This window comes from Eulemur rufifrons, chromosome 28, assembly GCF_041146395.1.
Source record: "Eulemur rufifrons isolate Redbay chromosome 28, OSU_ERuf_1, whole genome shotgun sequence".
In the NCBI taxonomy this organism is placed as follows: Eukaryota; Metazoa; Chordata; class Mammalia; order Primates; family Lemuridae; genus Eulemur; species Eulemur rufifrons.
Genome location: NC_091010.1, coordinates 22,656,931 through 22,682,290, shown reverse-complemented (window position 1 = coordinate 22,682,290; position 25,360 = coordinate 22,656,931). Strand labels below are relative to the sequence as shown.

The 25,360-nt window shown below is 56.5% G+C and overlaps 1 protein-coding gene across 4 annotated transcripts in view; it reads left to right on the top strand.

Annotated features, from left to right (window-relative positions):
- TSPAN15 (tetraspanin 15) overlaps positions 1-19,043 on the top strand; it is a 40,908-nt gene extending 21,865 nt beyond the window's left edge. For 2 of the 4 annotated variants that reach the window (XM_069460321.1, XM_069460323.1), the window contains exons 2-8: positions 2,170-2,355; positions 3,591-3,665; positions 8,867-8,962; positions 11,359-11,475; positions 16,130-16,177; positions 17,642-17,758; positions 18,319-19,043. In XM_069460321.1, coding sequence (XP_069316422.1) covers positions 2,170-2,355; positions 3,591-3,665; positions 8,867-8,962; positions 11,359-11,475; positions 16,130-16,177; positions 17,642-17,758; positions 18,319-18,468 — 789 coding nt within the window. In that variant the 3' untranslated portion in view covers positions 18,469-19,043. Of the gene's footprint in view, positions 1-2,169; positions 2,356-3,590; positions 3,666-8,866; positions 8,963-11,284; positions 11,476-16,129; positions 16,178-17,641; positions 17,759-18,318 lie in introns of all 4 variants that reach the window. The other 2 variants (XM_069460322.1, XM_069460324.1) reach the window with 2 other exon arrangements.
- Positions 19,044-25,360: the final 6,317 nt, after the last annotated feature.

The window sequence follows — 25,360 nt, the reverse complement described above, 5'->3', positions numbered from 1 at the left end:
GCAGACGGCCAAGTCTGTCGTGTCTTCAGCCCCTCCTGGCCCGTGTGCACTGGAGAGGGATTCCTTCTGGACTGGGGGGTGGGGCTCAGTAATTCCAGGTGAGCTTTTCAAACCAAGGGGAATGGCACTCAGCCCTGAAGCACGGCAGAGTGCTGGGTCCAGCGAGGTGGTCTCCTAGCAGTCCTCTGTCACCCGGTATTTGGGCGTAAGCTCAGTCTATTTGTTTGACTTTTGGCAACCCCGCCACTAGTCCAAGCTTAGGAGGAAGCAGCCACTTCCCTTACTCAGGACCGAGGACTCAGTCTTCGCACTCTTTAGAAAGAGGCCAGAGGGGCCGACTGTGAGGACGTGGTGATCAGTGAGGAGCATTAAGTTGATTTAAGGCTGGGGTGGACAAATAAGTGGCTAGAGGGGTGGCCTCCTCGGTGTCCTGGATGGTGACAGTGGGACAGCTGTGCTCCTAATACACATCTTGTCTGTATTACCCCTCACTCTCTTTTCTGTGACCTTAGATGACAGCACAACGGCCACTCTCCCCTGCTGCCTTCAGCTCAGTGGAGTCCAGTTATCTAATGACTTGTCCCTGCCCTCTGAGCCTGTGGCCTGGGAAGTTGGGATCCTTGGGCCGGCAGGAGACTGGGCAGACCGTGTCTGACTCCAATCCAAGGGGTCTGTTGGGCAGCCCAGCCCTCATTCACTCAGCAGACTTCAATTGAACTTCCACAGAGTCTGGACTGGCCGGATGCTGGGGGTGCCCGAGACAGTCAGAAAGTCCCTCCTGGCCTGGAGCTTATGTTGTGGTGGGGAAAACAAACAATTAGAAATAATGTAGTATGTTAAACACTGGTAAGTGCAAAGAAGAAAAATAAAACAAGGAAAGGGGATCAGGATTTTCAGAGGGAGGAACTTTCCACTTATAAATAAGGTGGCCCTGAAAGGCCTCACTAAGCAGGTGACTATTGAGCGAAGACGGGAAGGAGGCAGGTGAGCGAGCCATGTGGATGTCAGGAGGAAGAGCGTTTCAGGAGGTGGGGACCCGCCTGAAACCCACCCCTGTGCAAAGGCCCTGGGGTGAGCAACCTGAGGTGGTTGGACGAGTGTAAGGAGCCTGGGAAGTTACACTAGCCTGGAAGTTACTGCTGGGAGGTTACAGTGTGTCCTGTGACACAGTGTTTATAGTGCTTCCACTGTTAGAAAAGTTGATAAAGAGGGAGTCTACTTAAAATCCCCCTCAAAATTCCTTCTGCTCCAACCTTTGGTCTTCCCCGTGGTTGTCCTGAAAGTAAGTTCCTTGTGTGTGGTGCTCCGTGAAACATCTGTCCCCCTGAGCAGGGCCAGAGTTTCTCTGTGTGACCTGCCTGTGTAACACCCATCACAGCGGCCCCGTGCTTCTGGGTTTGTGGCGTTTCCGCCTTTGCTATCTCGCTAAAGCCATGGTGTAAGCAGGGCAGAAGCGAATGCCTTCATACCTACTTGTTAGGTGAGAGCACAGACTCGTGTGGTCAGATGCCTGCCCAAGGCCCCGGGTTAGTAACTGGCAGAACTGGGACTCGAACCATGTTCTCTGACCCTCCAGCCAGTGGCATTTCCCCTAACCCACCAGCACTCTCCTCTAAAGTGGCACCTCCGCACAGGGTCTGTGTGAGCCTGCTGGGGCTGCCGTAGCATCGAGTACCACAGACTCAGTGGCCTAACCTGCAGACATTTATTTTCTCATAGTTCTGGAGATTAGAAGTCCAAGGTCAAGGTTTTGGCAGGGTTAGTTTCTTCCGAGGCCTCTCTGGCTTGTGGGTCGCTGCCTTCTCCCTGTGTGTTTACCCAGCCTTCCCTCTGTGCGTGTCTGTGTCATAATCTCTTCTTCTTCTTGTAAGGACACCAGTCACATTGGATTAGGGCCACCTGCCATAATGACCTCATTTTAACTTAATTACTGCTTTAAGGGCCCTGTGTCCATATATAGTCATATGCTGGGGTGCTGAGGATTAGGACTTTAACCAAGGGATTTTGGGGGAACACGATTCAGCCCATAACAGGGTCCCTTGTATGCAGTCACTGGGGCGAGCTCCCCCCACCCCCCAGCAGGTGCCACAGCCCCCAGATGAACTCTTTGCAGGAAAATCAAGTGCCTACAGTCCTTCTCCTCGCTCACTTCCTGCTTTCTTGCTGCAGCTGATCGGGGCCCTGGTGCTGTCCGTGGGGATCTATGCAGAGGTGGAGAGGCAGAAATACAAAACCCTCGAAAGTGCCTTTCTGGCCCCAGCCATCATCCTCATCCTCCTGGGGGTCGTCATGTTCATCGTCTCCTTCATTGGCGTGCTGGCTTCCCTGCGGGACAACCTGTGCCTTCTCCAAGTGGTGAGTGGGCCCGCGCCTCAGCCGGGAGCGGGGGGCAGGACCCGGGAACCCCAGGAGAGCTGGGGAGACTGCCTCCGGGCCCTGGGCCGCTCAGTTCCTTTAGTCCTTGCCCCAAGCCAGCTGCTGCAGAGGGTTCCTTAGATCTGACCGTGTGGGCCCGAGAGAGCCCAGGCCGGCTCCACTTCTGCGGGTATGAGCTGATTTGAATCCTGTTCGTATGTACAGTCTGTGTTCATCTGGACCCTGAGCTGCAAGTAGGAGAAACCATACTCAAATGAGAGCAAGCAAAGACAGACAGGAGGTGGTGTGAGTCACAGGCTCATGTCACCAGCAAGCCCACACTGGGTCCGGGGGTTTAGGCGGCGCCGCTGGGCAGGGTTGGGCAGTCTCTCTTGCCACCTCCCGGCCGGGGCAGCTCCCTCTGCAGGGATTACTGCCAGCCTTAGGCCGACAGAGTCCTTGTAGCTCTGGATCCCAGGGCATCTTTCCTACCAGCTCTGGCCACAGTCCCAGGACTCTGGTGGGCCTGGCCTGGGTTGGGGGTGGAGTCAGCCCTACCTGTATCCCCTTACATGGGGTGAGGGATGACTCCCCAGAGCTGCAGGTAGCGGGTAGGCAGATCCATTCACCCCGCACTGATGTGCGTATCTTGATCTCATTTTCTCCCCTCCTGTGGGAAGCTTCTATGAACCCCTATAAGCTTATAGGGGTCTTGGCGCTGCCTGAGGCTGGAAGTTGCTGGAATCAGTTTGGACAATGCCTGTTTTCCATTAAAGGACAGAGGTGGGGTGTGTATCCTCTAAGCTTCAGGATCCACCTCACCCGCTCTAGGGGACTGGGGAGCTGCCTCTGAGGGACTCTCTTGGGGGACACTGCCCAGCCCCGCCCATCAAGCCAGGCCTGTCCCCTCTGGCTCAGCTGGAGTGATGCCCAGCTCGCCTCGTGGTGGGGGGAGGGGCGTGCTTTTCCATCTAGACCCTGCTGAGGACCCTGGCACAGATGTCAGTAACAATCTGGCTGGGACAGCTGAGTCACCCTTCCTGCCCTCTGGCTGCAGAGATGGGCTTTCCCCGGGTATGACCGTCCATGTCCTGTGTTCTTACGGCGCTGGCAAGAGCCCCCACCGAGATGGCTCTCCTCACTGTGCTCCACCTTGGAGCAGATGGCGCTTCCCCTGCACCCCACACACCTCCTTGGCCCCCCTCCAGGGGAAATCTCTGAATTTTGTTTTCCAGTTTATGTACATCCTCGGGATCTGCCTCATAATGGAGCTTATCGGTGGCGTGGTGGCCTTGATCTTCCGGAACCAGGTGGGTCTGTGAGTGTGTTTATCAGCCGTGAGTGCACTGAGCACCCACTGTGTGAGCCTTGGGCCGTGAACTGGGGGTGTGGCAGTGAGCAGAGAGCCCCGTGGAGCTTCTGTTCTGCTGGGGAGATGGGCGTTGAACAAGCACAGCAGCAAAAAGGAGTGTGAACCAGGGTGGCATGTGTGTGCCCAGGGTCCAGGTGGAGGGACAGTGTTGAAATAGTGGAAGGAACTGGCCAGGTGAGGTCCAGGCAGAGGGAACCCGAGCAGAGGTGAGCTTGCCAGGTGTGCAGAAGTGTGGCTGAGGGGTGGGTGGTGAAAAGGAGGGTGGAAGGTGAAGTTGGAAGGGCCGCTGGGACAAGTGCCATAGGTCTCGTAGTCACAGTTTAAAAGCTTGGAATTTTTCTAAAAGTGGTAGGAGTCTTCAGAGAGTTTTATGTGAGGAAGGGGTATGGTCCAGTTTACAGTTCACCCTGGCTGCTGTAGGGAGGGCAGACGCGGGGACCAGCCAGAGGCTGCAGTGGTCACGCTGGGAAGAGGGGATGATGGCTTGGACCAAGTGGAGGCAGTGGGCTTGGGCCAAAAGGGCGGGATGTGGTGTATGTTTTGGAGGCAGCGCCGACAGGACCCTGTCGTGGTGCATTTAGGAGCAAGGGAGAGAGACAGGCGGAGAGGGTGATGCCAAGCATCCTGGCCCTAGGAGGGTTTGCTGAAAAGGTTCTCGTGGCTCCTGGTCTCCAGCTCCTTCATGGCAGGCCATGTGTGCCTCATACCAGCTGTGTGACCTTGGGTGGGTCACCTGGCCTCTCGGATCCTTAGGGGATCATGGAGTTTGGGCTGAGGATCTGAGGAGAGAATGCGTGTGACGGGGCTGGCATGGTTCTGGCACAGAGCGGGCCCTCATTAGCTCCTCTTGCTCGAGGTCCGACGAGAAGCTATGGTGCAGCAGGCTGACTTCCAACCCGGGGCTCCGTCTTTCCTCCGTCAGTCTTCTTCCTTCGTCTTCACCCCTCCCTGCTGTTGCACCCCTCCCGGGGCTCGAGGAGCAGTGCGTGTCTTCGGGGCCCTGTCCCTTGCTGGCCTCACCCCTGCCTGCCCCAGACAGCTTGGTTCCTGGTGCTCCTGGGCAGTCACTGTGGGGACAGTGCCTCAGGGCTGCGGTCGAATTATCTTTCTTGCCAGAAGTTGAGCCCCGGGCAGCCATTGCTGTCCCACACCGTGGGTTGTGCAGGGCTCTCCAGCAGCCCACCCAGCATCTGAGCCCTGGGAAACCCTTCGTGGGTGTGGCTGGGATCCCAGCCCAGGTGGGAGTGGGGACCACACCTGTTCTGCCCAGGCCTCCTTGGTGGGACCTCACCACAGGCAAGTCGTGGACTCCAGGTGTCGTCTTCTTGTCTTGTGAGCCCCAGGCGGGTGGGGGCGTGGGGAGAGCTTCCCATCACATCAGTGGTGTCATCGAGGCACACCGAGGTTAAGGACCCTCCCGAGAGCACACAGAGAGGCAGAGGCAGCTCGGGGCTGCTTCTCCTCTGAGCTGGCAGGTTCAGGATCCTGGTCCATTTTCGGCAGCCTTGGGGGGAGAGAGGTGTTTATTCCATCTGCCGTGGGGATGCTTCTCCATCCAGCAGCAACACGGCTCCCGCCGGCCTACAGCTCTGCAGGCCGACGGGCTCTCCTGGCTGGAGCCCAGGTCCAGCTCGGGGGCAGCAGCATCCAGGGCCTTAATAAACAGCGTTTCACCAAGTGGGCGGCAGCTCTGGATTCCAGTGCGCTGCCACAAAGGCAGTCTGATTTGTCATTTCCTAGTGCCCCGTGGGTCAGCAGGGCCATGACATCCTCCTCTCAAGTGAGGGAGCCGAGCTGAGATGAAGGCCCCAGCCTTTGAGACCTCCAGGGGCCCGTCTGGCCTCCCAGCTTGGGGTGCTGTGGGCCCGAGGTCGGGGTGAGAGTGTCCAGTCAACCCCACACCCTGAGGGTGCCACCGCCTGTGAAATGTGCTCCCGCCACTGGCATTGTGTCCCCTCTGGAGGAGGGGCTTGGGGTGCAGCCTAGAAAGGGCCCTCAGCAGCAGGACGCTCAGCCGTAAAATGGTGCAGTGTTTGCACATAACCTATGCACATCGTCCCATGTACTTTAAATCATCTCTAGATTACTCATAATACCTAATGCAATTAAAGGCTATGTAAACAGCTGTTATACTGTTTTGTTCTTTAGTTTGTATTACTTTTTATTGTTGTACTGTTATATTTTCCCTGAATATTTTCCGTCTGAGATTGGGTTGGATACGCGGTTGCGGTTGCAGAACCCTCAGATAGGAAGGGCCAGCTGTATGGCCTCCCTTCCCACCCGGAGCTAAGCTGTCAGTGGTCCGGAAGTGGAGAAAGTTCTTCACTGGTCCGGCCAGACTCCCACAGCTGGTGTGCCCCACTGTGGGCAGCCACTGGGGAGTGGGGACTGGAGCTCCAAATCCCTGGGACACTGAGGCACGACTCCCCTAGTCAGCCTGCGACTCCGGGCTGGGTCCGAGCAGGGTCCGGCAGATGCTCCAAATGGTGCTTTGCCTTCTCTTTGCTCTCGGCTCCCTGGGTTTGCTTTGGTTCTTGGTTTCCAGATTGGGCTCATATCAGGGCTGGAGCAGAGGCTAGGGTCTTGGGGCAATGAGGACAAGTCCCTGTTTTCTAGAGGGACTGGGGAGAGCCGCTAGAGGCCCAGGCACAAAGGAAGGAACGAAGCCCCAGGCCAAGCACCCGTCCTCCAAGTTATGAGAACGGGGCTGGCGTTGGGTCCGGCTGGGCCGCCAGCAGCAGGGCCTCCTAGCCTTGGGGCTCAGGAGCTGATGTCGGGGTGCTGGAAGCCAGAGGTGGCCTGCAGGACTGCAGGACAGTTCTGTCCCAGAGCAGTGGGGGCCCTGGACAGCTAGGGCCACCCCTCCATGCCTTTTCCTGCTCCTCTGGCCTCCCATGTCCCCTCCCCTTCAATTCCTTGTTCATTTAAAAACACTCTAAGCACCTCTGCAGAGAGCAGTGATGTGGTAACTTCGCAGATCCTTAAAAACTAGATTTAAAAGAAAAAACTAGAAAGCACAGTTTTCGTAGCTTTATCTGGTAGTTTAAACAATGAGCTCTGAAAACCCTGTGGCTTTTGGTATTTCCTTACCCCCCCACCCCATGTGCGTGGCCTTAGGCAAGTCCCTGACCCTGGTGGCTCCCCACCGCTCGCTCAGCCAAGGGTGCCATCAACGCTGTGAGCTCATTCCTTTGCCCCACCCTCGGTGGCAGACTGGCCCTACCCTGGTGTCCCCCAGCCACACCCCAGCTGGCTGGTCCCTTCCTGTGTCACCCAGAGGGGCAGGCACCCAAGGTTGGAAAGGCTTTGTGACCTGGAGGCCTCTGGGCAGGGCAGGCCTGGGGCCAGGTGGGTCCCTGCTCTGCTGAGACTGCATGGCTGGCAGGTGGCCACCCAGCCCCTGCCCTGGGGCCCACGGGTTGGCGAGTTGAGAGCTGCTCACGCCTGTCGCCCAGTCTCCCGCAGTCCCCGTGTCCCCGGCGCTGATGTGTATTAGCAGCAGAGGGCTTTCCTTCCGGCTCGCCGAGGTCAGTCTCCCTGCGCCAGTCTCCTTTACCTTGACTATGAGCAGAGTGAGTCTCCAGGAGGCGGCAGCTGTTGCACTCTTTGTTCCTCTCTCCTGACACTGAAGGTAATTTGGGGAGATGATCCCCAAACTGGAGTCATCTTGGCACCTTAAAGTGTGTCAGGCTGGGAGGTTGACATGTGGTCCCAGCGCCTCTCTGCCCATGGCCAGCTGGGTGGCCTTGGGCAAGTCACATCGCTCTCCGGGCTGCAGGGGTGGGTCTGGCCTGCCCTGGTGGCCCCAGCACTCCTGCCTCAGAGGCCGCTGCCACTGCAGTAGGCTCTTTGGACAAGAGTAGGGGACCTCAGTTTCCCATGGGACTGCCATCTCCCACTGGTGACATGGTGGGTATGAAGTAGTCCGTAGGGTGTAATGATACCAGGACCTACTGTGTGCCCAGAATCCTGTTAAATACTTTATTAGCTTTAGTTTATTTAAATCTTACAACATCCCTGTGAGGCAGAGAGTATTTTCTTCCTGATTTTGCAGGTGAGGAAGCGGAGGCTCAAGTTAAATGAAGTACCCGAGGCCTGGGTGGCTGCGGAGACTGTCCTGGACTGGGAGGCTTGACAGCCTCTCTCAGCTTAGTGTTTGGTCCTCGGAGCTGGAAGGTGCCTTGAAGATAGGCCTGCAGGGTTGGTCAGAGAGGCCTGGAAGCCGGGGCCTTGTTGTGCCAGTGTGCCCCGCAACGCCTCCCCTGGGCGTTGTCTGGCTCTTCTGTCCCCACCGGAGCCGAGAATTCCCCCTTTGTCCCCAGTCTCTGCTGACACTCAACCTCCTGCTCTGAAAGCTCCAATTGTCACCCACACTCCCGCCCCCGCCTCTTCCCACTGTGGGGCCTTTTGTGCTCCTGAATCTCAGCACAACAGCCGGGCTGTTGATCCAGAAAGCTCAGCGTGACTGGGAGAGGGCGGCCTGCCAGTGCTTTCCCGGTGGGGATTGTCCCAGCCCCCACTGGGAGGGGACCGCTGCGTCTGTCTGTGGGCCCAGCTCTGCAGTGGCAAGAGAAAGGCCCCTAAGGGAGGCCCCACACAGAAGGTCAGGAGACATGGATTCTACCCTGGCCAACCCCCTAACCAGCCTGCTCTATGACCCGGGCAAGGTGTCCCCAACCCCGGCCTCAGTTTCCTCATCTGAAAAATGAGTGGTTAGATGGTGGAAGAACGTGGAGAAGGGATCCGGAAGGAAAGGGAAGATTCCAGCTCAGACCTGGGCTGCAGAAAGAGCAACAGACAGGGAACCAACACAGTCGAGTCCCAGGTTGGGCACGGTTGCTTCAGAGCTGTGGCCCCCAGCAGGGTCCCAGCCTCCTGGGGCCTGGGCCGTGTGCTCTGCGAAGGAACTGGAGTGAGTTGCTCCTGCTTGGACGTGGCAAAGGGGCTCCGGTGTACGTGGGGCACTGGGGACGCGGGGAGAATGTGTGGCAGGGAGGTCGTGGGCGTTCAGGGTGGGGCATGGAGGGGACGCTCCACGCAGGCGGGTGGGAGCGGCTCAGGCACGAGCCCTCTGAGAAACGGTGGGTTGGACTCTGGGGGTGTGTGGTCCTGTCCTCTGTGATTTCTCTTTCTCGATAGACCATTGACTTTCTGAACGACAACATTCGGAGAGGGATTGAGAACTACTATGACGACCTGGACTTCAAAAACATCATGGACTTCGTTCAGAAGCAGGTGAGCCGGGCACTCCGGGTGAGAGATGTGCCTCCCGTGCCCTCTGCCCCCCATGTGGGCACCTGCCCAAGAAGGTGGGGGTGAGGGGCCAGGTGACTTACCTGCTCCCAAAGCAGGTGGCTGGCCAAGGGGAGGCGAGGGTGGGCTGGGAGGGCTCACGGAGGCTGGGGAATCTGGGCCAACCTTCTCAGCCAGTGCTCCGCCCACCGGGCTGGCCCAGAATGTTGTCCTCACCCTGCCTGTCCCTCTCCGGTTACATTGGCTCCTGCCCCCTCAAAACACAACAAGGTCAGGTGTTGCAGGGTCCCAGGGTGCCCCCTCCAGTGGGCAAGGCTCCTCTTTCCTTGAAGTGAGAGTGACCCCCACCCCCAGTCCAAAGCCCCCTCTGCCAAGTCCCTTCAGTGACGGGGAGCTCACTCCCTGTCAAGTCAGAGGCAGCCCCGACGGAGGGAAAGCTCTCCACTGACGCCTGTTCCTCCCGCATGGGGTGGCGCAGAACAAGGCTCCTCCCCTTCCTCCACGGCACGTCCTTGAACGTGATCATGGTTCCTTTTGGACCACAGACAAGTCTGTTGGTGCAATCATGACAATAGCAGTTGTAGGACCTGCCACCATCCTTGGCGGCTTTTCTACATCATTCTCATCTAGTCCTGAGCCTCAGTTTCGTCATCTGCATGAGGGAGATGATAAAAGTCCCTTGCTCTTGGCGTCATTGTGAGGGTCACCTTGACTTAGTTCAGGACAAGTGTCAGAGCAGTGCCAGGCACAGGTAGGACCCCAGTGTCAGCTGCGGTGCTCATCTCTACCTCTCTGGGTGGGGACACACAGCGTTTGGGGGCCCACGCAGTAGGGGCAGCACTTCCTGGGACAACCTTGGGGCCTTCAGCTGCGCGTTCCCCTGTGCCAGCCCTCCGTGGGGACCAACTTCTCCCCGCTCCCTGGGCCACCCGCTGCGGCTGCTGCCTTGGCTCAGGCCCTCTCTCCAGTCACAACAGGTGCAGGCTCTGGAAGGCCTCTTCCTGCCAGGGCCGTGCCTGCCAGCTCTGGCTGGGAGAGCCGAGTCCTGCTCCGGGTGGAGCGGGATGTTTTTGTTGGATCCCGCCCTTGGCTGGCTTGGGGATTTCGTTTCTCCCAGGGTGGGCGTAGGAGGTGACGAATGCTCACTGGGCACCTGCACGGTGCCAGGCCCTGTGCTGAGAGACGGCCTCTCTGTAGTCACTGCTCAGCTGTACGAAGCTGCCACTGCTTTTCCTGCTTTACAGTGATCTAAGGCCCGAGAGGCCGATCAACTGGCCTGAGGTCACATAGCTGGGAGTGGTCATGTGGGAATTTGGAATTGGGTCTGTTGGATCGCAAAGCAAATGCCCTTCGAACTGCACCACAGAAAGGCACTTCCAGGTCCCCAAACCTGATGGCCCAGGACCTCCTGCATAGCACTCCCCTGGTTGAACCCTGCACTGACTTCCCGGGGCCCCTGGAGAGCCATGCCTGCTCCCCGCTCATGGGTGACCGGGCTGTGCTCAGCCGGCCCCTGCCACCACCTCCGTCGCTCACCATGTTCCAGACGTGCCGGCCTGTGCTCTGCTGCCCAGACACAGGCTTGTTTCTGCCTGGGGCCCTTGCAGGTGGTGGCTGGCTGTTCCCTGTTGTTCACGTTTCAGACGCAGTGTCTGCTCCTCAGGGTGCCCTTTCCTGACTCCCAACCTAAAGCCGCCCCTCCCCACCCCTCCCCCTGTTTCTCCATATCCGGGGTGCACAGCACCAGCCCCCGACCTTCCATCCAGTGCTCACTGTCTCCCTCCACTGGGGGAGCGCTGCTTTTCTCACCGTCTCTCCAGGGCCCAGGATGATGCCTGGCACACACCTGCCCCTCAGTAGGGCTGCGGGAGGGACGCCGCTAAGGGGAGCGCCCAGACAGGGTGTGGGGGGCGTGTGCCCCCTTTGCCCAGGGCAGGACTGGCTGAGCTGGAGGGAGCAGCTCCTGGGGCAGGTGGGGAGGGCAGTCGTGCCACAGGGACTTTCACAGGATCATGGTCTCTGGGACCTTAAAGACCACCCTCTCCAGCCTGGCACCTGTACCGGGGACATGAAGATGAAGAAGGTAGAGCCTGGTTGTCAAGGAAGGACTTTTCCTTCCAGTCTAGTCACCACCCTGATCCCACCAAGAGGCAGCCCAGCCCTGGCTTTCATGCCTCTCCAGTGACGGGGTGCTCACTACCTCCTAGGCGGCCGTGCCACTCTTGGACAGCTCTGGCCTGACAGCGTACAGCTCCTCTCCCCACCAGGGTGACCCACACATAAAAGGCATCCGTCTCCTGGCAGGGTCCCCTCCTGCTGCCTGCCTGGGGCTGCAGTGATGGCGGCAGCTCCTCTTTCCTGCCTGCTTCCTTCCTCAGTTCAAGTGCTGTGGCGGGGAAGACTACCGCGACTGGAGCAAGAACCAGTACCACGACTGCAGCGCCCCTGGACCCCTGGCCTGTGGGGTGCCCTACACCTGCTGCATCAGGAACACGGTAGCCCCTGCTCTGGGGGCGGGGTGCACAGGGGCCACCCAGCTGGGCCGACTCCTCGCTCCTCGTCCTGCCGGGGTTGGAGCAGGGTGGTGTGGGTGGGTGTGGGTAGGCGGGGGCAGTGGTCAGAGCTTTCCTGAGCTCAAGGGCTGCTGCAAGTGGAGATTCTGGGGTGGGAGTAGGGAGGCCGTCTCTTTATTGTGTGTTAGTTAACATCTATTGAGCACTTACTCTGTGCAAGCCATTGTTTGCTTGTTCCTTATGCAACCCTGTGGGGTAGGTACGGTTATTTTACTCACCTTATGGAAGAGCAATTGAGGCACCAAGAGGTTAGGTGTCTTGCCCAGGGTTGTTGGGGCTGGGATGAAATGCAGGCAGCTGCTGCCCAGGCTGTGCTTGGGAGTCCTGTGCAAGCTGGGTGAGGGGGGTAGGGAGCCCTGTGCAAGCCGGGTGAGGGCAGGAGGGAGCCCTGTGCAAGCCGGGTGAGGGGGGTAGGGAGCCCTGTGCAAGCCGGGTGAGGGCGGGAGGGAGCCCTGTGCAAGCCGGGTGAGGGGGGTAGGGAGCCCTGTGCAAGCCGGATGAGGGCGGGAGGGAGCCCTGTGCAAGCCGGGTAAGGGCGGGAGGGAGCCCTGTGCAAGCCGGGTGAGGGGGATAGGGAGCCCTGTGCAAGCCGGGTGAGGGCGGGAGGGAGCCCTGTGCAAGCCGGGTGAGGGCGGGAGGGAGCCCTGTGCAAGCCGGGTGAGGGCGGGAGGGAGCCCTGTGCAAGCCGGGTGAGGGGGGTAGGGAGCCCTGTGCAAGCCGCGTGAGGGCAGGAGGGAGCCCTGTGCAAGCCGCGTGAGGGGGTAGGGAGCCCTGTGCAAGCCGGGTGAGGGGGGTAGGGAGCCCTGTGCAAGCCGGGTGAGGGGGGGTAGGGAGCCCTGTGCAAGCCGGGTGAGGGCGGGAGGGAGCCCTGTGCAAGCCGGGTGAGGGCGGGAGGGAGCCCTGTGCAAGCCGGGTGAGGGCGGGAGGGAGCCCTGTGCAAGCCGGGTGAGGGCGGGAGGGAGCCCTGTGCAAGCCGGGTGAGGGCGGGAGGGAGAGGCTTCTGGGCCAGGTAGCTCAGCAGGGTCCGCTGAGCTGGAGGCCGAGCAGGGCCTGCACTTTGGGCGTCTCCAGTGGACTTTGGCCGTGAGGTCCTAGTGATCATTGGCAACTGGGTGCTTGGAAGGAAGCCTGGTGACATAGATGCCTCCTCCTCCCCCCAGCACAATCCTGTCGCCTCTGTCACTTCCTCAGTCACTGGGGATGCTGTCCTGTGCAGTCCCTGCCTAAGTGGGAGGCTCTGTCGGTCCTTGTGTTTGACTGACGTGTCCAGAAACTGTTTCTGCACTGGGATGAGGTGGAGAGCTTTGCGATTACTCATGCCCCAAATAGTCATGGAAAGTTTCTCCTCTGACATCTCCACCATTCTGTGCCCACTGCCGGATTCTGTAAACCGAGCAGCCGCGGGTGGGGCCTTGCGCACGAGTCGGGGAGCCAGCGCCAAGTGCGCTGGCCTAAAAAGGGCTGGGCTGGGAGGGGAGCTGTGTTTGGAAATGTTGGCTGTTTTAGGGCAGCCCCTGGGCAGGGAGAGTGTTGGGGAGGAGCCCAGGGTTTTTGGAGGGGCCCATGTGGGGTGATCACAAACTTCCTCACCCAGGGCAGCAGCAGAATGTCCAAGTCCAGATGTGGAAGCCCAACTTGTATTCATTCATTTCATTCGTTCATTCAACAAATCTTAGTTGAGGAACTACTATGTGCCAGACACGTTTCTCGGTCCTGGGGGTATGGCAACCACACAGAGAAGTCTCTGCCCACATGGAGATGACACTATAGTGGGGGAAACTGACCAAAGAAGTAAGTAGAAGATAGTATGTTAGAAGGTGCTAAATGCTAGGGAGAAAAGTAAAGCAGGGCGTTGAGGATTGTAATTTTGGATACTGAGAAGGTGGGTTCTGGAGGAAGTGAGGGAGTAAGCTGCAGGTGTCTGGGGAAGGGACATTCCTGGCAGAGAGAGCAGGAAGTGCAAAGGCCCTGAGGTGGGAGTTGCCCCAGAGTGTTTGAGAAACAGCACAGAGACCAGTGTGGCTGCAGCAGAGTGAGCCCGGGGAGGGTGGTAGGAGGTGGAGCCAAGGGGGTCGTGGGTGCCCTGAAGGTCATGGGCAGGACCGTGGAGTGCCCTTGAGCGATGGGGCCCTCAGGGCTGCAGTGGTGCTGTGGACCTGACTTGGGTTTTACCAGGGTCACCCTGACTGCAGTGGAGGACATAGGTGGACACAGGGAGTCAGGTTAGGGGCTAATGTGCAGCAGTGCGGGGGTCACAGGCCAGCCTGTCCAGGAAGCAGACTGGGAGCTGCTGGCCAGTGAGCAGAGGCTTGGCAGGAGGTGCTCTGGGACCAGCAGCGGTGGCAGGGAGGCGCTGGAAGCAGGGTTGGGCAGGGGAGAAGCTGAGCAATGTTGCAATCTCAGCACGGTTTGGCTGGGGACCTCTGCTGAATCTACGAGGATGGTCCTTTAGAGTTGTCCCATTTGGGGTGAAGGGGCCAGGCCTTCATACGCCCACGTTGACCAGGCATTGCATGAGGACAGTGCCCCACCTGGGAAGGGACGTGCTGGCTTTGTGTTAAGATGTCTTAGTGTGGATTCGCTCCTCAGCTCTGTGCGGTAGGTGAGCGGAGGCACACGAATCACCTTGAGAGCTTTGCTGTACCCATTTCTTAACTGCCAGGAGTCTCCTCTCCGACTCCCTGTCGTAGGGCCCTCTGCCAGATGGAGGAGGCTCCTGACGGCGGTTTCAGCCCTGTGAGCCCCCATCGGGGGCGGGTGCCCAGGGCTAGCGATACTCAGCAGCGTCTTCCGCAGAATGTCCATTCTGGGGTCAGACCAGGAGGGCTTCACCTTTGGAAAGACCATGGGTGCATTGTCCTCCCACCTCTTGGGGAGGTGGGTCCCCCCGGGCCTGGAGAAGGATCTGGGCTCTGGTGTCAGGGAGGCCTCTGCCAGTTGCATTCTGCTAGGAGAGTTGGTGCCCCCGAGGCAGGCCTGTGGTGCCACCTCCAGGGCTGGCACAGTGAAATTACTCGTCACCTCCTTCCATCCTATGTAGCTCACTTATTTGTTAGGTTCACTGTCTGCTCCCTTTCTCTAGCATAAGTTCCATGAAGGCAGAGACTTTGTTTTGTTGTTCTGTATTCCAAGTGACTAGAACTGTGTGGTTGGCACAATCTAGGTGCTCAGTTAGTACTTGTTCAATGAATGAATGAATGAACGAGGTGGAAATCACCCACTCCCATCATGTGCTGATGCACCTGCTCCCCAGGCCTACCCCTCTCCTGGGGTCATGTTCACGGCCTGGAAGGTAGCCTAGGGCTACCTCCTCACGCTGCTGACTGACGCCAAGCGGGCACTGGGCGTTGCTGGCTCTGAGGGGACCCAGGGGACCGTCTGGACCGAGGGAGGTTATTTCGCTCACACACCAAGCCCTGACCTTTAGAGTGTCCTGGATGACATCTGAGGCCCCACCTTCTCTCTTGGCGGGAGAGGAGACACCCTTCCTTGCCTTTCCAGGAGCTAGAACTGTGAACAGAGTCACTCCAGCCTGCCTTCCTGTGCACGTCCATGTGCCTGGCCCTGGGATAGCACTTCATGTGTGTGTCACTTTATATCCAAAACAGCCCCCGGAGGGGGATTTGCTGATCCCATGACCTGTTTGTTTATTCATCCATGTGTTCATTAACAAATATGCGTTGAGTGCCTCCGTGCGCCATCCCTGTGACCCACCTAGGCTGGTCACAGATCTCATCGGTGGCAGCGCAGGGTCCGGCCCCAGGAGGCGTGGCGCCCGGGGCCAGGCTGGGCGCTGGGCTGGTGTCCCCTGCGCCATCACTGGCTCCTGTGCAGCCACCCTCCATGGCAGCGTCACTGGGATGTGGAGCAGGGGGGCTGGCGGGGTCACAGCTGGACCAGGGGTCTCGCTCCCTGACCTCACAGATGGAGGAGACCCCGCAGGGCACAGGCGGTGATGGGAAGTGGCCCTGCCAGCCTGTGACTTGGAACCTGCCTGGGGGAGGATTTGACTGGGTCTAAGGCCCCACCGTGGCTTTCCCTGCACCTGAATTAGTCAGTAGCTGGGAGTCCTGGAGAGCAGCTCTCTTCCCAGGAAGGGACTTGTGGCAGCTCGCTCCGCTGGTGGGGCAGTGGTCTGCGGGGGCAGGGAAGTGTGGCCAGGGTCCCAGCCGCGGTCTGAGGTTTTCCTCCACAAGAGCCAGCGGAGCCTCGATGACTGAGATGGCTGAGATTGAGCATAACTGTGTCAGCCCAGTGGTGCTCTGGGCGGCCACCGCCGGGGAACCTGGCAGCACACTTCTCTCTGGGGTCCCGGTCCGCTGCTGGTGGCGGGCGGTTCCTCCTGTCTCAGAGCCGTGGAAGTAGCCCTCCCACGTTTCCTCACCGGGCTTTTCTTGGAGGGGGCGGGTAAGACGCAGACCAAGGCTAGACCGCCTGGGTTGGAATCTCAGCTCCATTCATGCCAGACAGCGCAACTCTCTGTCTCGGGTCTTTCATCTGTAAAATGGGTGGAGGCATATTGTCTTTTAGAGTAAGTGCCATTATAAACGTTAGCTCTTACACATTTCTGTTTCAGACAGAAGTTGTCAACACCATGTGTGGCTACAAAACTATCGACAAAGAGGTAATGTCTTTGAAATGCCTTTCCCTAGAAATGTGGCTCTTCCCATCCCACCCCTAGGATGATCAGAGGGGTTTCTCGAGGTGGGGCTCCTGCCTGTGAACCAGAGCCAGGAGTGCTGGGGGTTTCTGCCCCCACCCAAGCACAGGTGGGCTCAGGGAACCAAGAATTGCCCCAGGCTGAGAGATGCTACCTGCCAGGGTTGCCGAGCACCTGCTGTGGGTTGGTCCATAGGAGGCACCGAGGCCCTTGCCGGCACCCCCAGCCGTGTTCAGCACCAGCTTGCCTCTGCCCCCGGGGCCACCAGTTTGCAGATGGCTCACGCTGCTTCCTTCTGCCTGGGACCTGGGAGTCCCTGGAGTTCAGCAAGCCCTCTGGTGTCCTCCCGGGTCAGCTTCCTGGGCAACTCCCTTGGATGAGGAGAGAGGTGGGGGTGGTGCTGGGAGGGGAGCTGAAGGTAACGGTGACCTGAGATGCCTCAGAGCAATGGTTTTCAAGGGGTCCCTGGACCACAGCGACAGCATCTCCGGGAACTTGTTAGAAATGCACATTCTTGGCGCGGGTCATTTTGACACATGCCAGAGTTTGAGAGCTACAGACCAGCAGTGGTTCTCAACCTGTGCGAACCAATAGCTATTTTGTATAACAAACTCCTGGTAATGCCCTACTTATTATCCCCAAATGAAATTCATAGACATATACGACCTACCTACACTCCTGATTTCAAACAATCAACATAGAGATCTCAGATGAAAGAAATAAAGCAGTTTACAGCTCTGTAACACGTTTCAAGCCGTGAATGCTCCGGCCATGGTTAGTACAGCAGGAGACACGATGACGGGGTCCCGTTTGCACCGATGTGAAGGATCCTCGAGACGGGGGTGACCGCGGGGCAGCGGGTGCAGGGTTTGTGCTGGCAACTCGCCTACCATGGGCATCGTTCTTTGCCGTTGGCGTGGCGTTTTAAAATGGTGAACAATTCTTGATAGAGTTCTGCATTAAATAAAGTTTCATTATCCCTTAATTTACTTAATAGTAGTTCTGGGAAATTCATTGTAGCCAGTGCAGAAAATTCTTTGTTTTTTCTAAGTACCTGAAGTTACGCTTCCGGCTCGGGTAACTGTAGATAGGTTTTTCACTCACACCGATGCCTGGGGGACATCTGAGAGGCACGCAGGCAGGACGGTTTGTGGGACTGGATTGCCCTGAGCCCTGCAGTCCCTCAGCTCTCAACCCTAATCGCTGGGACAACCAGAAGTGCCACCACAATGTCCCCAGTGCTCTCTAGGGAGCAGTACTGCCTGTTGAGAACCAGTGGTCTAGGGCTACCTCCTCATGCTGCATATGGGAAACTGAGGCCCAGAGCGGTTGAGGGACTGGCTCAGACCTCGAGTGAATGGCAGGGTCGGACGCAGGCTCCAGCAGGGCGAGCTGCTCAGCTGGGCTGACTGGCTCTTCCCCGTGCAGCGCCTCAGCGTGCAGAACGTCATCTACGTGCGGGGCTGCACCAACGCCGTGCTCATCTGGTTCATGGACAACTACACCATCATGGCGGGCGTCCTGTTGGGCATCCTGCTCCCCCAGGTGGGCAGGCTGTGGGTCCCGACAAGGTGTGGCCTGGCGATCACAGGGAAGGGCACAGAGGTGCAGGGGGCACAGTCGGGGCTGGCCCTGGGAGGGCTGCAGGGCGGGAGGGAGAGGGCGAATGGCAGTGGCATTGGTGGTTGAGCCCTTCCACGTGCTCACCTGGCACTGTCTCCTTCACGCTCTGGGAGGTAGGTATGACTATCATGGCCATTTCCCAGGGAGGAAACTGAGGATCAGTGAGGCTGCTTGACTTGCCCAAGGTCCCCTAGATAGTGTGTGGCAGAGCTGGGGTAGAGGCAGGAATCTCAGACTGGCGGGGGCGGGGTGGGGGGACACAGGGAGATCTCTGGGATTTCCTGGGTGGGCAGAGGGGGCTCAGGCTGGGTCTGCTCGGGCAGTGGGGGTGCTGGGGGAAGTCTCTGCCATGGGGGTTTCCTGGGCCACCCAGTGCCATGAGGGCTTGTGACTGGCCGCAGGGTTTCTGGGAGCCGGGAACTGCCAGGGAGGGCTGCCCTGATGCCCAGCAGGCTCTCATCGGCTCTGTCCTTCCTTCCCAGTTCCTGGGGGTGCTGCTGACGCTGCTGTACATCACCCGGGTGGAGGACATTATCACAGAGCACTCTGTCACCGACGGGCTCCTGGGGCCTGGCGCCAAGGCCAGCGTGGAGGCTGCAGGCACGGGATGCTGCCTGTGCTATCCCGGTTAGGGCGCCCGCCTGGGACGGCGGCTCCAGCAGGACCGTGCCGGACAGCACCTCTCGGTCCACACTGTGGGTGGACAGGACTGCGGTCCCTCTGCCACACTTGGCACTGACTGAAGCCTGGGCTGTGTGTGCCTGCCCTGGTGTCCCTCGGTCACCGCCTCCCCCAGGAGGGTTCCCTGTAGCCTGGGGAACAAAGGTGTCCCTTCTCCAGGCCTGGGCCCAGGGGCAAGGGGAGCTCAGGGCTCAGCTCCGGCCCATTTTGTTTCTGCCAGTGCCTTGGCCGGTGGTCCTTATGCCCCTGCGAGGGCGGGTTTGTAGTGACTTGTAAGTGAGGAGAAAGGAGTGTGTGCGCCCCAGGGGTGGGAGGGGCGGGCTGCAGCCCTGGGCCCCACCCCCAGCCATGCCCGGGGCCAGATCGGGCCACTTCTCAGCCTCCAGGTGCCTTGAGCCTTCTTCCACAAGCGCTGCTGCTTTGCTGACCCTGGTTTTTTATGTGATTTTTGTAACATCCATCTTTTGTACAGATAACAGGAGTTTCTGACTAATCAAGGCCGGTTATTCCCCCACCTGCCCTATTCTTGTCCCCTCCAAGCCAGTTCATTAATCAAACAATAAAGGTATGATTTTTTTTTTTTTGTCTTTCATTTCTGCTGTTTTGTTTGGGGGGACAGTGTGAGGAAGGCCTCAGCCTGGACTTGGAAACCGCTTGTTGGTGCAAGAACTGAAGAAAGCTACACTGGGCCAAAGATCTGAAGGTTTGGTATAGTTTGGGACACAGGCCGGGGAAGGCCTCAGGGCTGGAGGTGACGACACCTATCTTACTGAGAAGTGAGGGAAACTGAGGCTGGATGATATATGGCATGAGGCTCCACCTCCAGGAAGCGGGGCGGATGGGAATCGGGAAAGCCTGAGAGCTTGGGAGGCAGCAGTGCCCACAGGCCCACCTGTGGCTGCAGAACCTGAGCCGCTCAGCCCCAACAGGAAGCAGCTCATTGTCCCCTGGGCTGGGGTGCGATTCCATGCAAAGCGTGGTGCTGATCGCCCCCTGCTGGCCGTGGCAGGAGTTGCATGGACCAGTACATCCAAATCTTTGGGCTCCCCTCCACAGGTTCTAACTGTTCTGTGAGCTTCTTAGTAGCCAGGGCGATAGAACAGCAAGATCTCCAAACTTGAAGAACTCTGATGGTGGGGACTGCCCATGCACCCGAAAGTCAAGTGGTTGGGTGCCTGGTCTGCCATGCATACGAGCCTGAGTTGTCTGATGTGTAAGGGCAGGAGGCAGGTTTTACAAGGGAGAGGAAATGCCACAATAGAAACACATCATAGAGCAAACTTGGTGCCAGGAACTTGTGTGAACATCTTCTACATATTAACTCCTTTAATCCTCCCAACTGTATGTGGCCATTCTCATCTCCATTATTGATGAGGAAACTGAGGCACAGAGCAATCGGGTAAGTGATAAAGTCTTGCCTTGATCCCAGGTGGCATCTCTCTGGGCACCAAGCCCCTCTGCTTCACTGCCTCTGCCGCCTCCTGTGCACACGAGGTGCCAGGTGCCAGGTGTGCAAAACCAGCCGTGGCTGCAGCTGCTGCTGCATCTCTGCCTGGGCGTAGCCATTGCAGCTGCTTCTGGAGCCTCCATCTGGTCCCCGTGTTGATCGTATGGACATAGGCGAGGTTGAGCTCTGTGTCTGGTTGGTGGCCTCATGGCTCTATGGCTCTGGCTGTTCTCTGAGAATTCTCTCTGTGCCCAGAGGGGAAAGGGCAGCGAGATGGCAGAGGCCCTGCGGGGCTGGGACTCCTCTGAGTCTGCTTGTCCAAAGTCACCTTACCCTGGAGCCTGGATACCTCGTTGCCTTGTCTTCCTGTCTTTCCACCGCCACTCACAGACGCCCCTCTACCTCGCACTGCGGGCCCTCGCGGAAGCTTCCGTGGACCAGGCTCGTGGTCGGTGCCCACAGACGGCTGAGCTCCAGCAGACACTCATCTCCCCTTTTCCAAACCTCAGCCACTCACCTCTCGAGACGTGAAACGGAACACCTGGAGAGGGCTTCGTCAGCTCTGTGGCTGGGGACTCCCCTTGTGTGCTTGAGACAGTAATGTCCTCTTGCCTCCTTGTCTCACAAAGATCCTTTCCCACACCATGGCTCACAGAGAAAACAGCAATGTTTGTGCAGTCCAGTATTGGTGAAGCTAGAGGAGATTTGTGGGCTTTGATTATGGACTTTTTTGTTCTATAATTATAAGGAAAATAAAAAATGCATTAGGGAAGACCAACTTTGTATAAAAATTCTAAATACAATATTCTCAAAACATGTTTTTAACAGCTTATTGAGGCATACTTGACATAAACTGCAAATATTTTTTATTTATTTTTGTAGATAGGGTCTCGCTCTGTCACCCAGACTGGAGTGCAGTAGTGCAATCATAGTTCACTGTCACCTCAAACTCTCGGGCTCAAGCAATCCTCCCATCTCAGCTTCCCAAGTACCTGGGGACTACAGGTGCACACCACCACATCCAGCTAATTTTTTTATTTTTTGTAGAGACAGGGTCTCACTATGTTGCCCAGGCTGGTCTTGAACTCCTAGCCTTGAGCAATCCTCCTACTTCAGTCTCCCAAAGTGCTGGGATTATAGGCATGAGCCACTGCACCCTGCCAAACTGCACGTATTTAAAATGACAAATGTAGGTGTCAATGGAACAATCACCACAATCAAGATAGTGAACATATCCATCCTAAAAAATGTCCTCTTGTCCCTTGGTAATCACTTCATTATATATAGCCCTCCCCACCCTACCTCCCTGCCCCATCCCCAGACAACAACAATCTGCTTTCTGTCTCTATAAATTACTTTGTATTTTCTAAAATTGTACGTAAGTGGACCCATACGGTGTGTGCTCTTCTTGTCTGGCTTCTTTCAACAACTATTTAGATGTTCATTTTGTAGATATATCAGTAGTTCACTCCCTTCTATTGCTGAGCAGTATTCCATGTGTGGCTGTGCTGTAGCTTATTTATCCCTTCACCTGTTGGTGGACATTCCTGTTGTTTCCAGTTTTTTTGTTGTTATTACAAATAAAGCTGCTATGAACATCTGTGTACGTGTCTTTATAAAAAACATATACTTTCATTTCTCTTGGGTAAATGGGAGTGGAATGGCTGGATCTTATGGTAAGTGTATGTTTAACTTCTTAAGAAACTGCCAAACTATTTCCCGAAGTGGTTGCACGAATTTATACCGTCACCAGCAGTGTATGAGAGCTCGGGTTCTACGTCCTTGCTGGCATTTGCATGGTCAGTCTTTTTCATTTTAATCATTCTCATGGCTGTGTGGTGATAATTGTGGTTTTGATTTGCATTTCCTTAAGAATTAATCCAGTTGAGTATCTTTTCTTGGGTTAATTTCCCATCCACATAATTTCTTTGGTGAAGCATCTGTTCAAAACTTTTTTAAAAAATTGGATTGTTCCCTATTATTGAATTTTGAGAACTCTTATTCTGGATACAAATCCTTTATCAGATATATGATTTGCGAATATTTTCTCCCAGTCTGTGGCCGCTCCTTCTGAGTCTCATTTGTTGGTTCCTCTTCCCCAACCTCTTTGCATTTGAGGACCACATCTGTCTTTTCTGTCTACACTCCCTCCCTCGGTGAGCTTGCTTAGCCTCGTAGTTTTAAAAACCACCTCTAAACTTGAGACTCTCGAAATGACCTTTCTTTCCTGGACTTATATATCTGACCGACTACTCAAGACCTCCACTTGGATATCTAATAGAAACAGACACCTAAAATTCCCAGTGCTAGTCCCCGGTCTTCCTCCCCTAGACCTGCCCCTTCAGCTGTCTTCTCCATCTCAGGCAACCACGGCCCCCTCTTTCCAGATGCGTAGCCCGACAAACTTGGAGTCAGACTTGACTGTCCTGTCTCTCCCATGCCTCCTCAAACCCACTAGCAGATCCTGAAAACCCCTCTTTGAGACACAGCCAGAATTCTCTCAGCTCCAAGCCACCACCGTCTGTCACCTGGATGCATCTCATGGCCTCCCAACTGGTCTCTCGTGGTCCATTTTCTACTCAGTAGCCAGACGATCGTGGTAAAGCGTTGCTCCTGTGGCCTCTCCTGTGCTCCCTGCCCCAGCCACTCTGGCCTCCTCAAGTCCCTCGGGGGTGCCAGGCCTTGGCATTGGCTGCCTCCTCCGCCTGAACTTCTGTGCTGTCAGGTGTCAGCACGGCTGGCTCTCAGTTTTGTCTGGTTGATGTCACTTCTCCGTGAGACCATCCTTGGCCATTCTTAATAACACCGCAGTCTCCTTCCTTAATCCCCTGTGCCCTAGTCCTGGCTTTCTTTTTCTCTTAGCACTTATCACGGTGTGAGGTGCTATATACTTTACTTACTATCTCATTTTCTGTCTCCACTACAGGAATGAAAGCGCCACGAAGCGGGGAGTGTTTGTGTATTTTGTTCATGACTTGTCTTAGCCCAAGTTCTCCTGAGAGTTGATCTGAGACAAATGCTTCTTCATATAGGCAATTTATTTAAGAAGTGATTCCAGGGAGCAGGAGTGAGGGACAAGGAAGTGGGAAATTAAACAAGAAAGGAGGAAAAACCAATATAAAATGCATTATTAAAAAAAATTTTTTTTGCTTTTATTATTTTTAATTGACACAAAATTGTATATATTTATGGGGCACTATGTGATATTTCAATAAATGTATGCAATGTGTAATGATCAAGTCAGGGTAATTAGCACATCCATCACCTCAAACATTTATCGTTTCTTTGTGTTACACACATTCAAAATTTGCTCTTCTAGCTATTTGGAAATACACAATAATAAATCGTTGTTAATTACAGTTGCCCTGTGGTGGTGTAGAACACGAGAACTTACTCCCCCACGCTAGCTGTGCTTTCACATCCATTAATCTACCTTTGGCTATTCTCCCTCCCAGAAGGCATTGCAGTAGGGCCACCCACCCCCAAGACCCCATGAAGAGGCTTGGGAAATGGGAGTGAACTGTCCACCCAGAGGATGAAAGAGGGGAAAACATTTCCTCATCAGCCCCCATTGGTGAGGTGGCCCCCAGGCATTAAGTCCCGCGGTTTAGGTTGTACATGCATAAGTACCACGCAGTTTCCGTAGCATTTCCAACTGCAGCCTCAGAGAAGCCCCGGGGCAGGAAGAGAGGTGTGGTCAGACTGGAGGGGAGGTGTGCCCTGGTGCACCTGCTCAAAGAGCTGCATCCTGCAGCCCTGGATAGGACATGGGGCCCAGAGGATTTGGAACAGAGCACAGAGGCCTCTGATCCGCACTCTGTCCCTAGCACCGAGCCCGGTGCCCGGCACATAGTAACAGATCAGACAATAGAACACAGCTGGTGAATGAAGGGAAAGGGTGACTGAAGAGATACTATCCATGGGGAGATAAGCCCTAAGCAGCCCCTGACACCCAAGGCCAGGGCCTAGCCTTTGTCCCAGAGGGCCAATTAGTGAATGGGGCCAGCACTCACAGCCTGGACTCCGTGTGATGCTGGGGCTGTGCTGGGCCCTGGGATGGACCTGAACTTTGCCTCCTGATCTTTGAGAGGACAATCGTTCTTTGATGACTTCTCTCCACTATCCCACCAGTCAATCAAGTAACAACTGCCCTTTTTTCTTTTCATGCACAGCCTCTGTGCTTGTCTCTTTTCACCTATAATGATCCCAAATCACTATGTTACAGAAAAGGGACTTGGAATCAGGAGAGTTAAGGATTGTACTCAGGGTCCCGCATCCTGTGAGTGGTACAGCTGGGATTTGACTGACTCCAAGGCCCTTGTCCCCCATGTTATGTCAGTCTGGAATTTGAGGTCCTATCTACCACTCCAGCCTCATCCCTGGGCTCTACTCTAGACAGCGGGTTCCTGGACTGACCCAGTTCGTTCTTAGCTCACATGGGTCTCCCCATCATCTCACCAGAAAGATCCACTTCCCACCCTCCACATCTGCTCTGAGTCTCACTTCAATTCTGTGGGTGGAGGGACTTATTTTATGGTCACGCATTTTGCAGATGAGGAAAGCTGGGGCCAGACTAGCTTAGTATGTTGCATGTCAAGAGGCTCTGCCAGCAACCCCAGACCCTGGCTCAAGCCCTTGCCCTGCCTACCACTCTCCCGGGGCCTGGGAGGCACCAAGAAACATGGGGCTACTGGCTCTGGCACAGGCTGTGGGCCCTTGGAGGGAGCCTGATTTGCAGTCCTGAGAGCCCAGGAAGGCAGAAGTCAGGAGTGTTCCTGGTAAGAATATGAGCAGAACTGACATGGCTGCATGTGGTCACTAGGTGGCGCTGCTGGCCCACAGTGTGACAGAGCTCGGCAACTGCATCCCCCAGTCTGGGCACCTGCTGGGGCAGCAGCTGGAGTGAGCCCCCCACCCATACCCCCAAGAGCAGAGCATAAGGTGAGGGAGCCTACAATACCATAGGCACATGCATATAGTAGGCACTCAATAAATAATTGTTAAACGAATGAGTGACCATTCTGTGAAGTTGGCATAATTGAGACTTTTTCATCCCAATTTTATACAACGAAACCGAGTCCAGATACCAGCAATAGTAATTGGCTGTCATCCGGTCACTATGCACCGGGCGTGGTGCTTAGCACATTTATTAGCCACCCTAAACAGGACCCGAAGTGAAGTCCTCCATCAGCCAGCACAGCCTGGCCTGGGTGTCATGTGACCACCAGAGGGCGGCCTCGGCCTCTACGCAGCCACAAGCGTCCCGGCAAGGACTTGGGTGCCAGAATGAGATGGGGGCATCGGGCTCTGGGGGGCATCGGGCTCTGGAGCGCAGGCTTTGCATCTGTGAAAGGAGGATGAGCGTCCCTGCCCGGCCGGGTCTCTGGGAGGAGGAC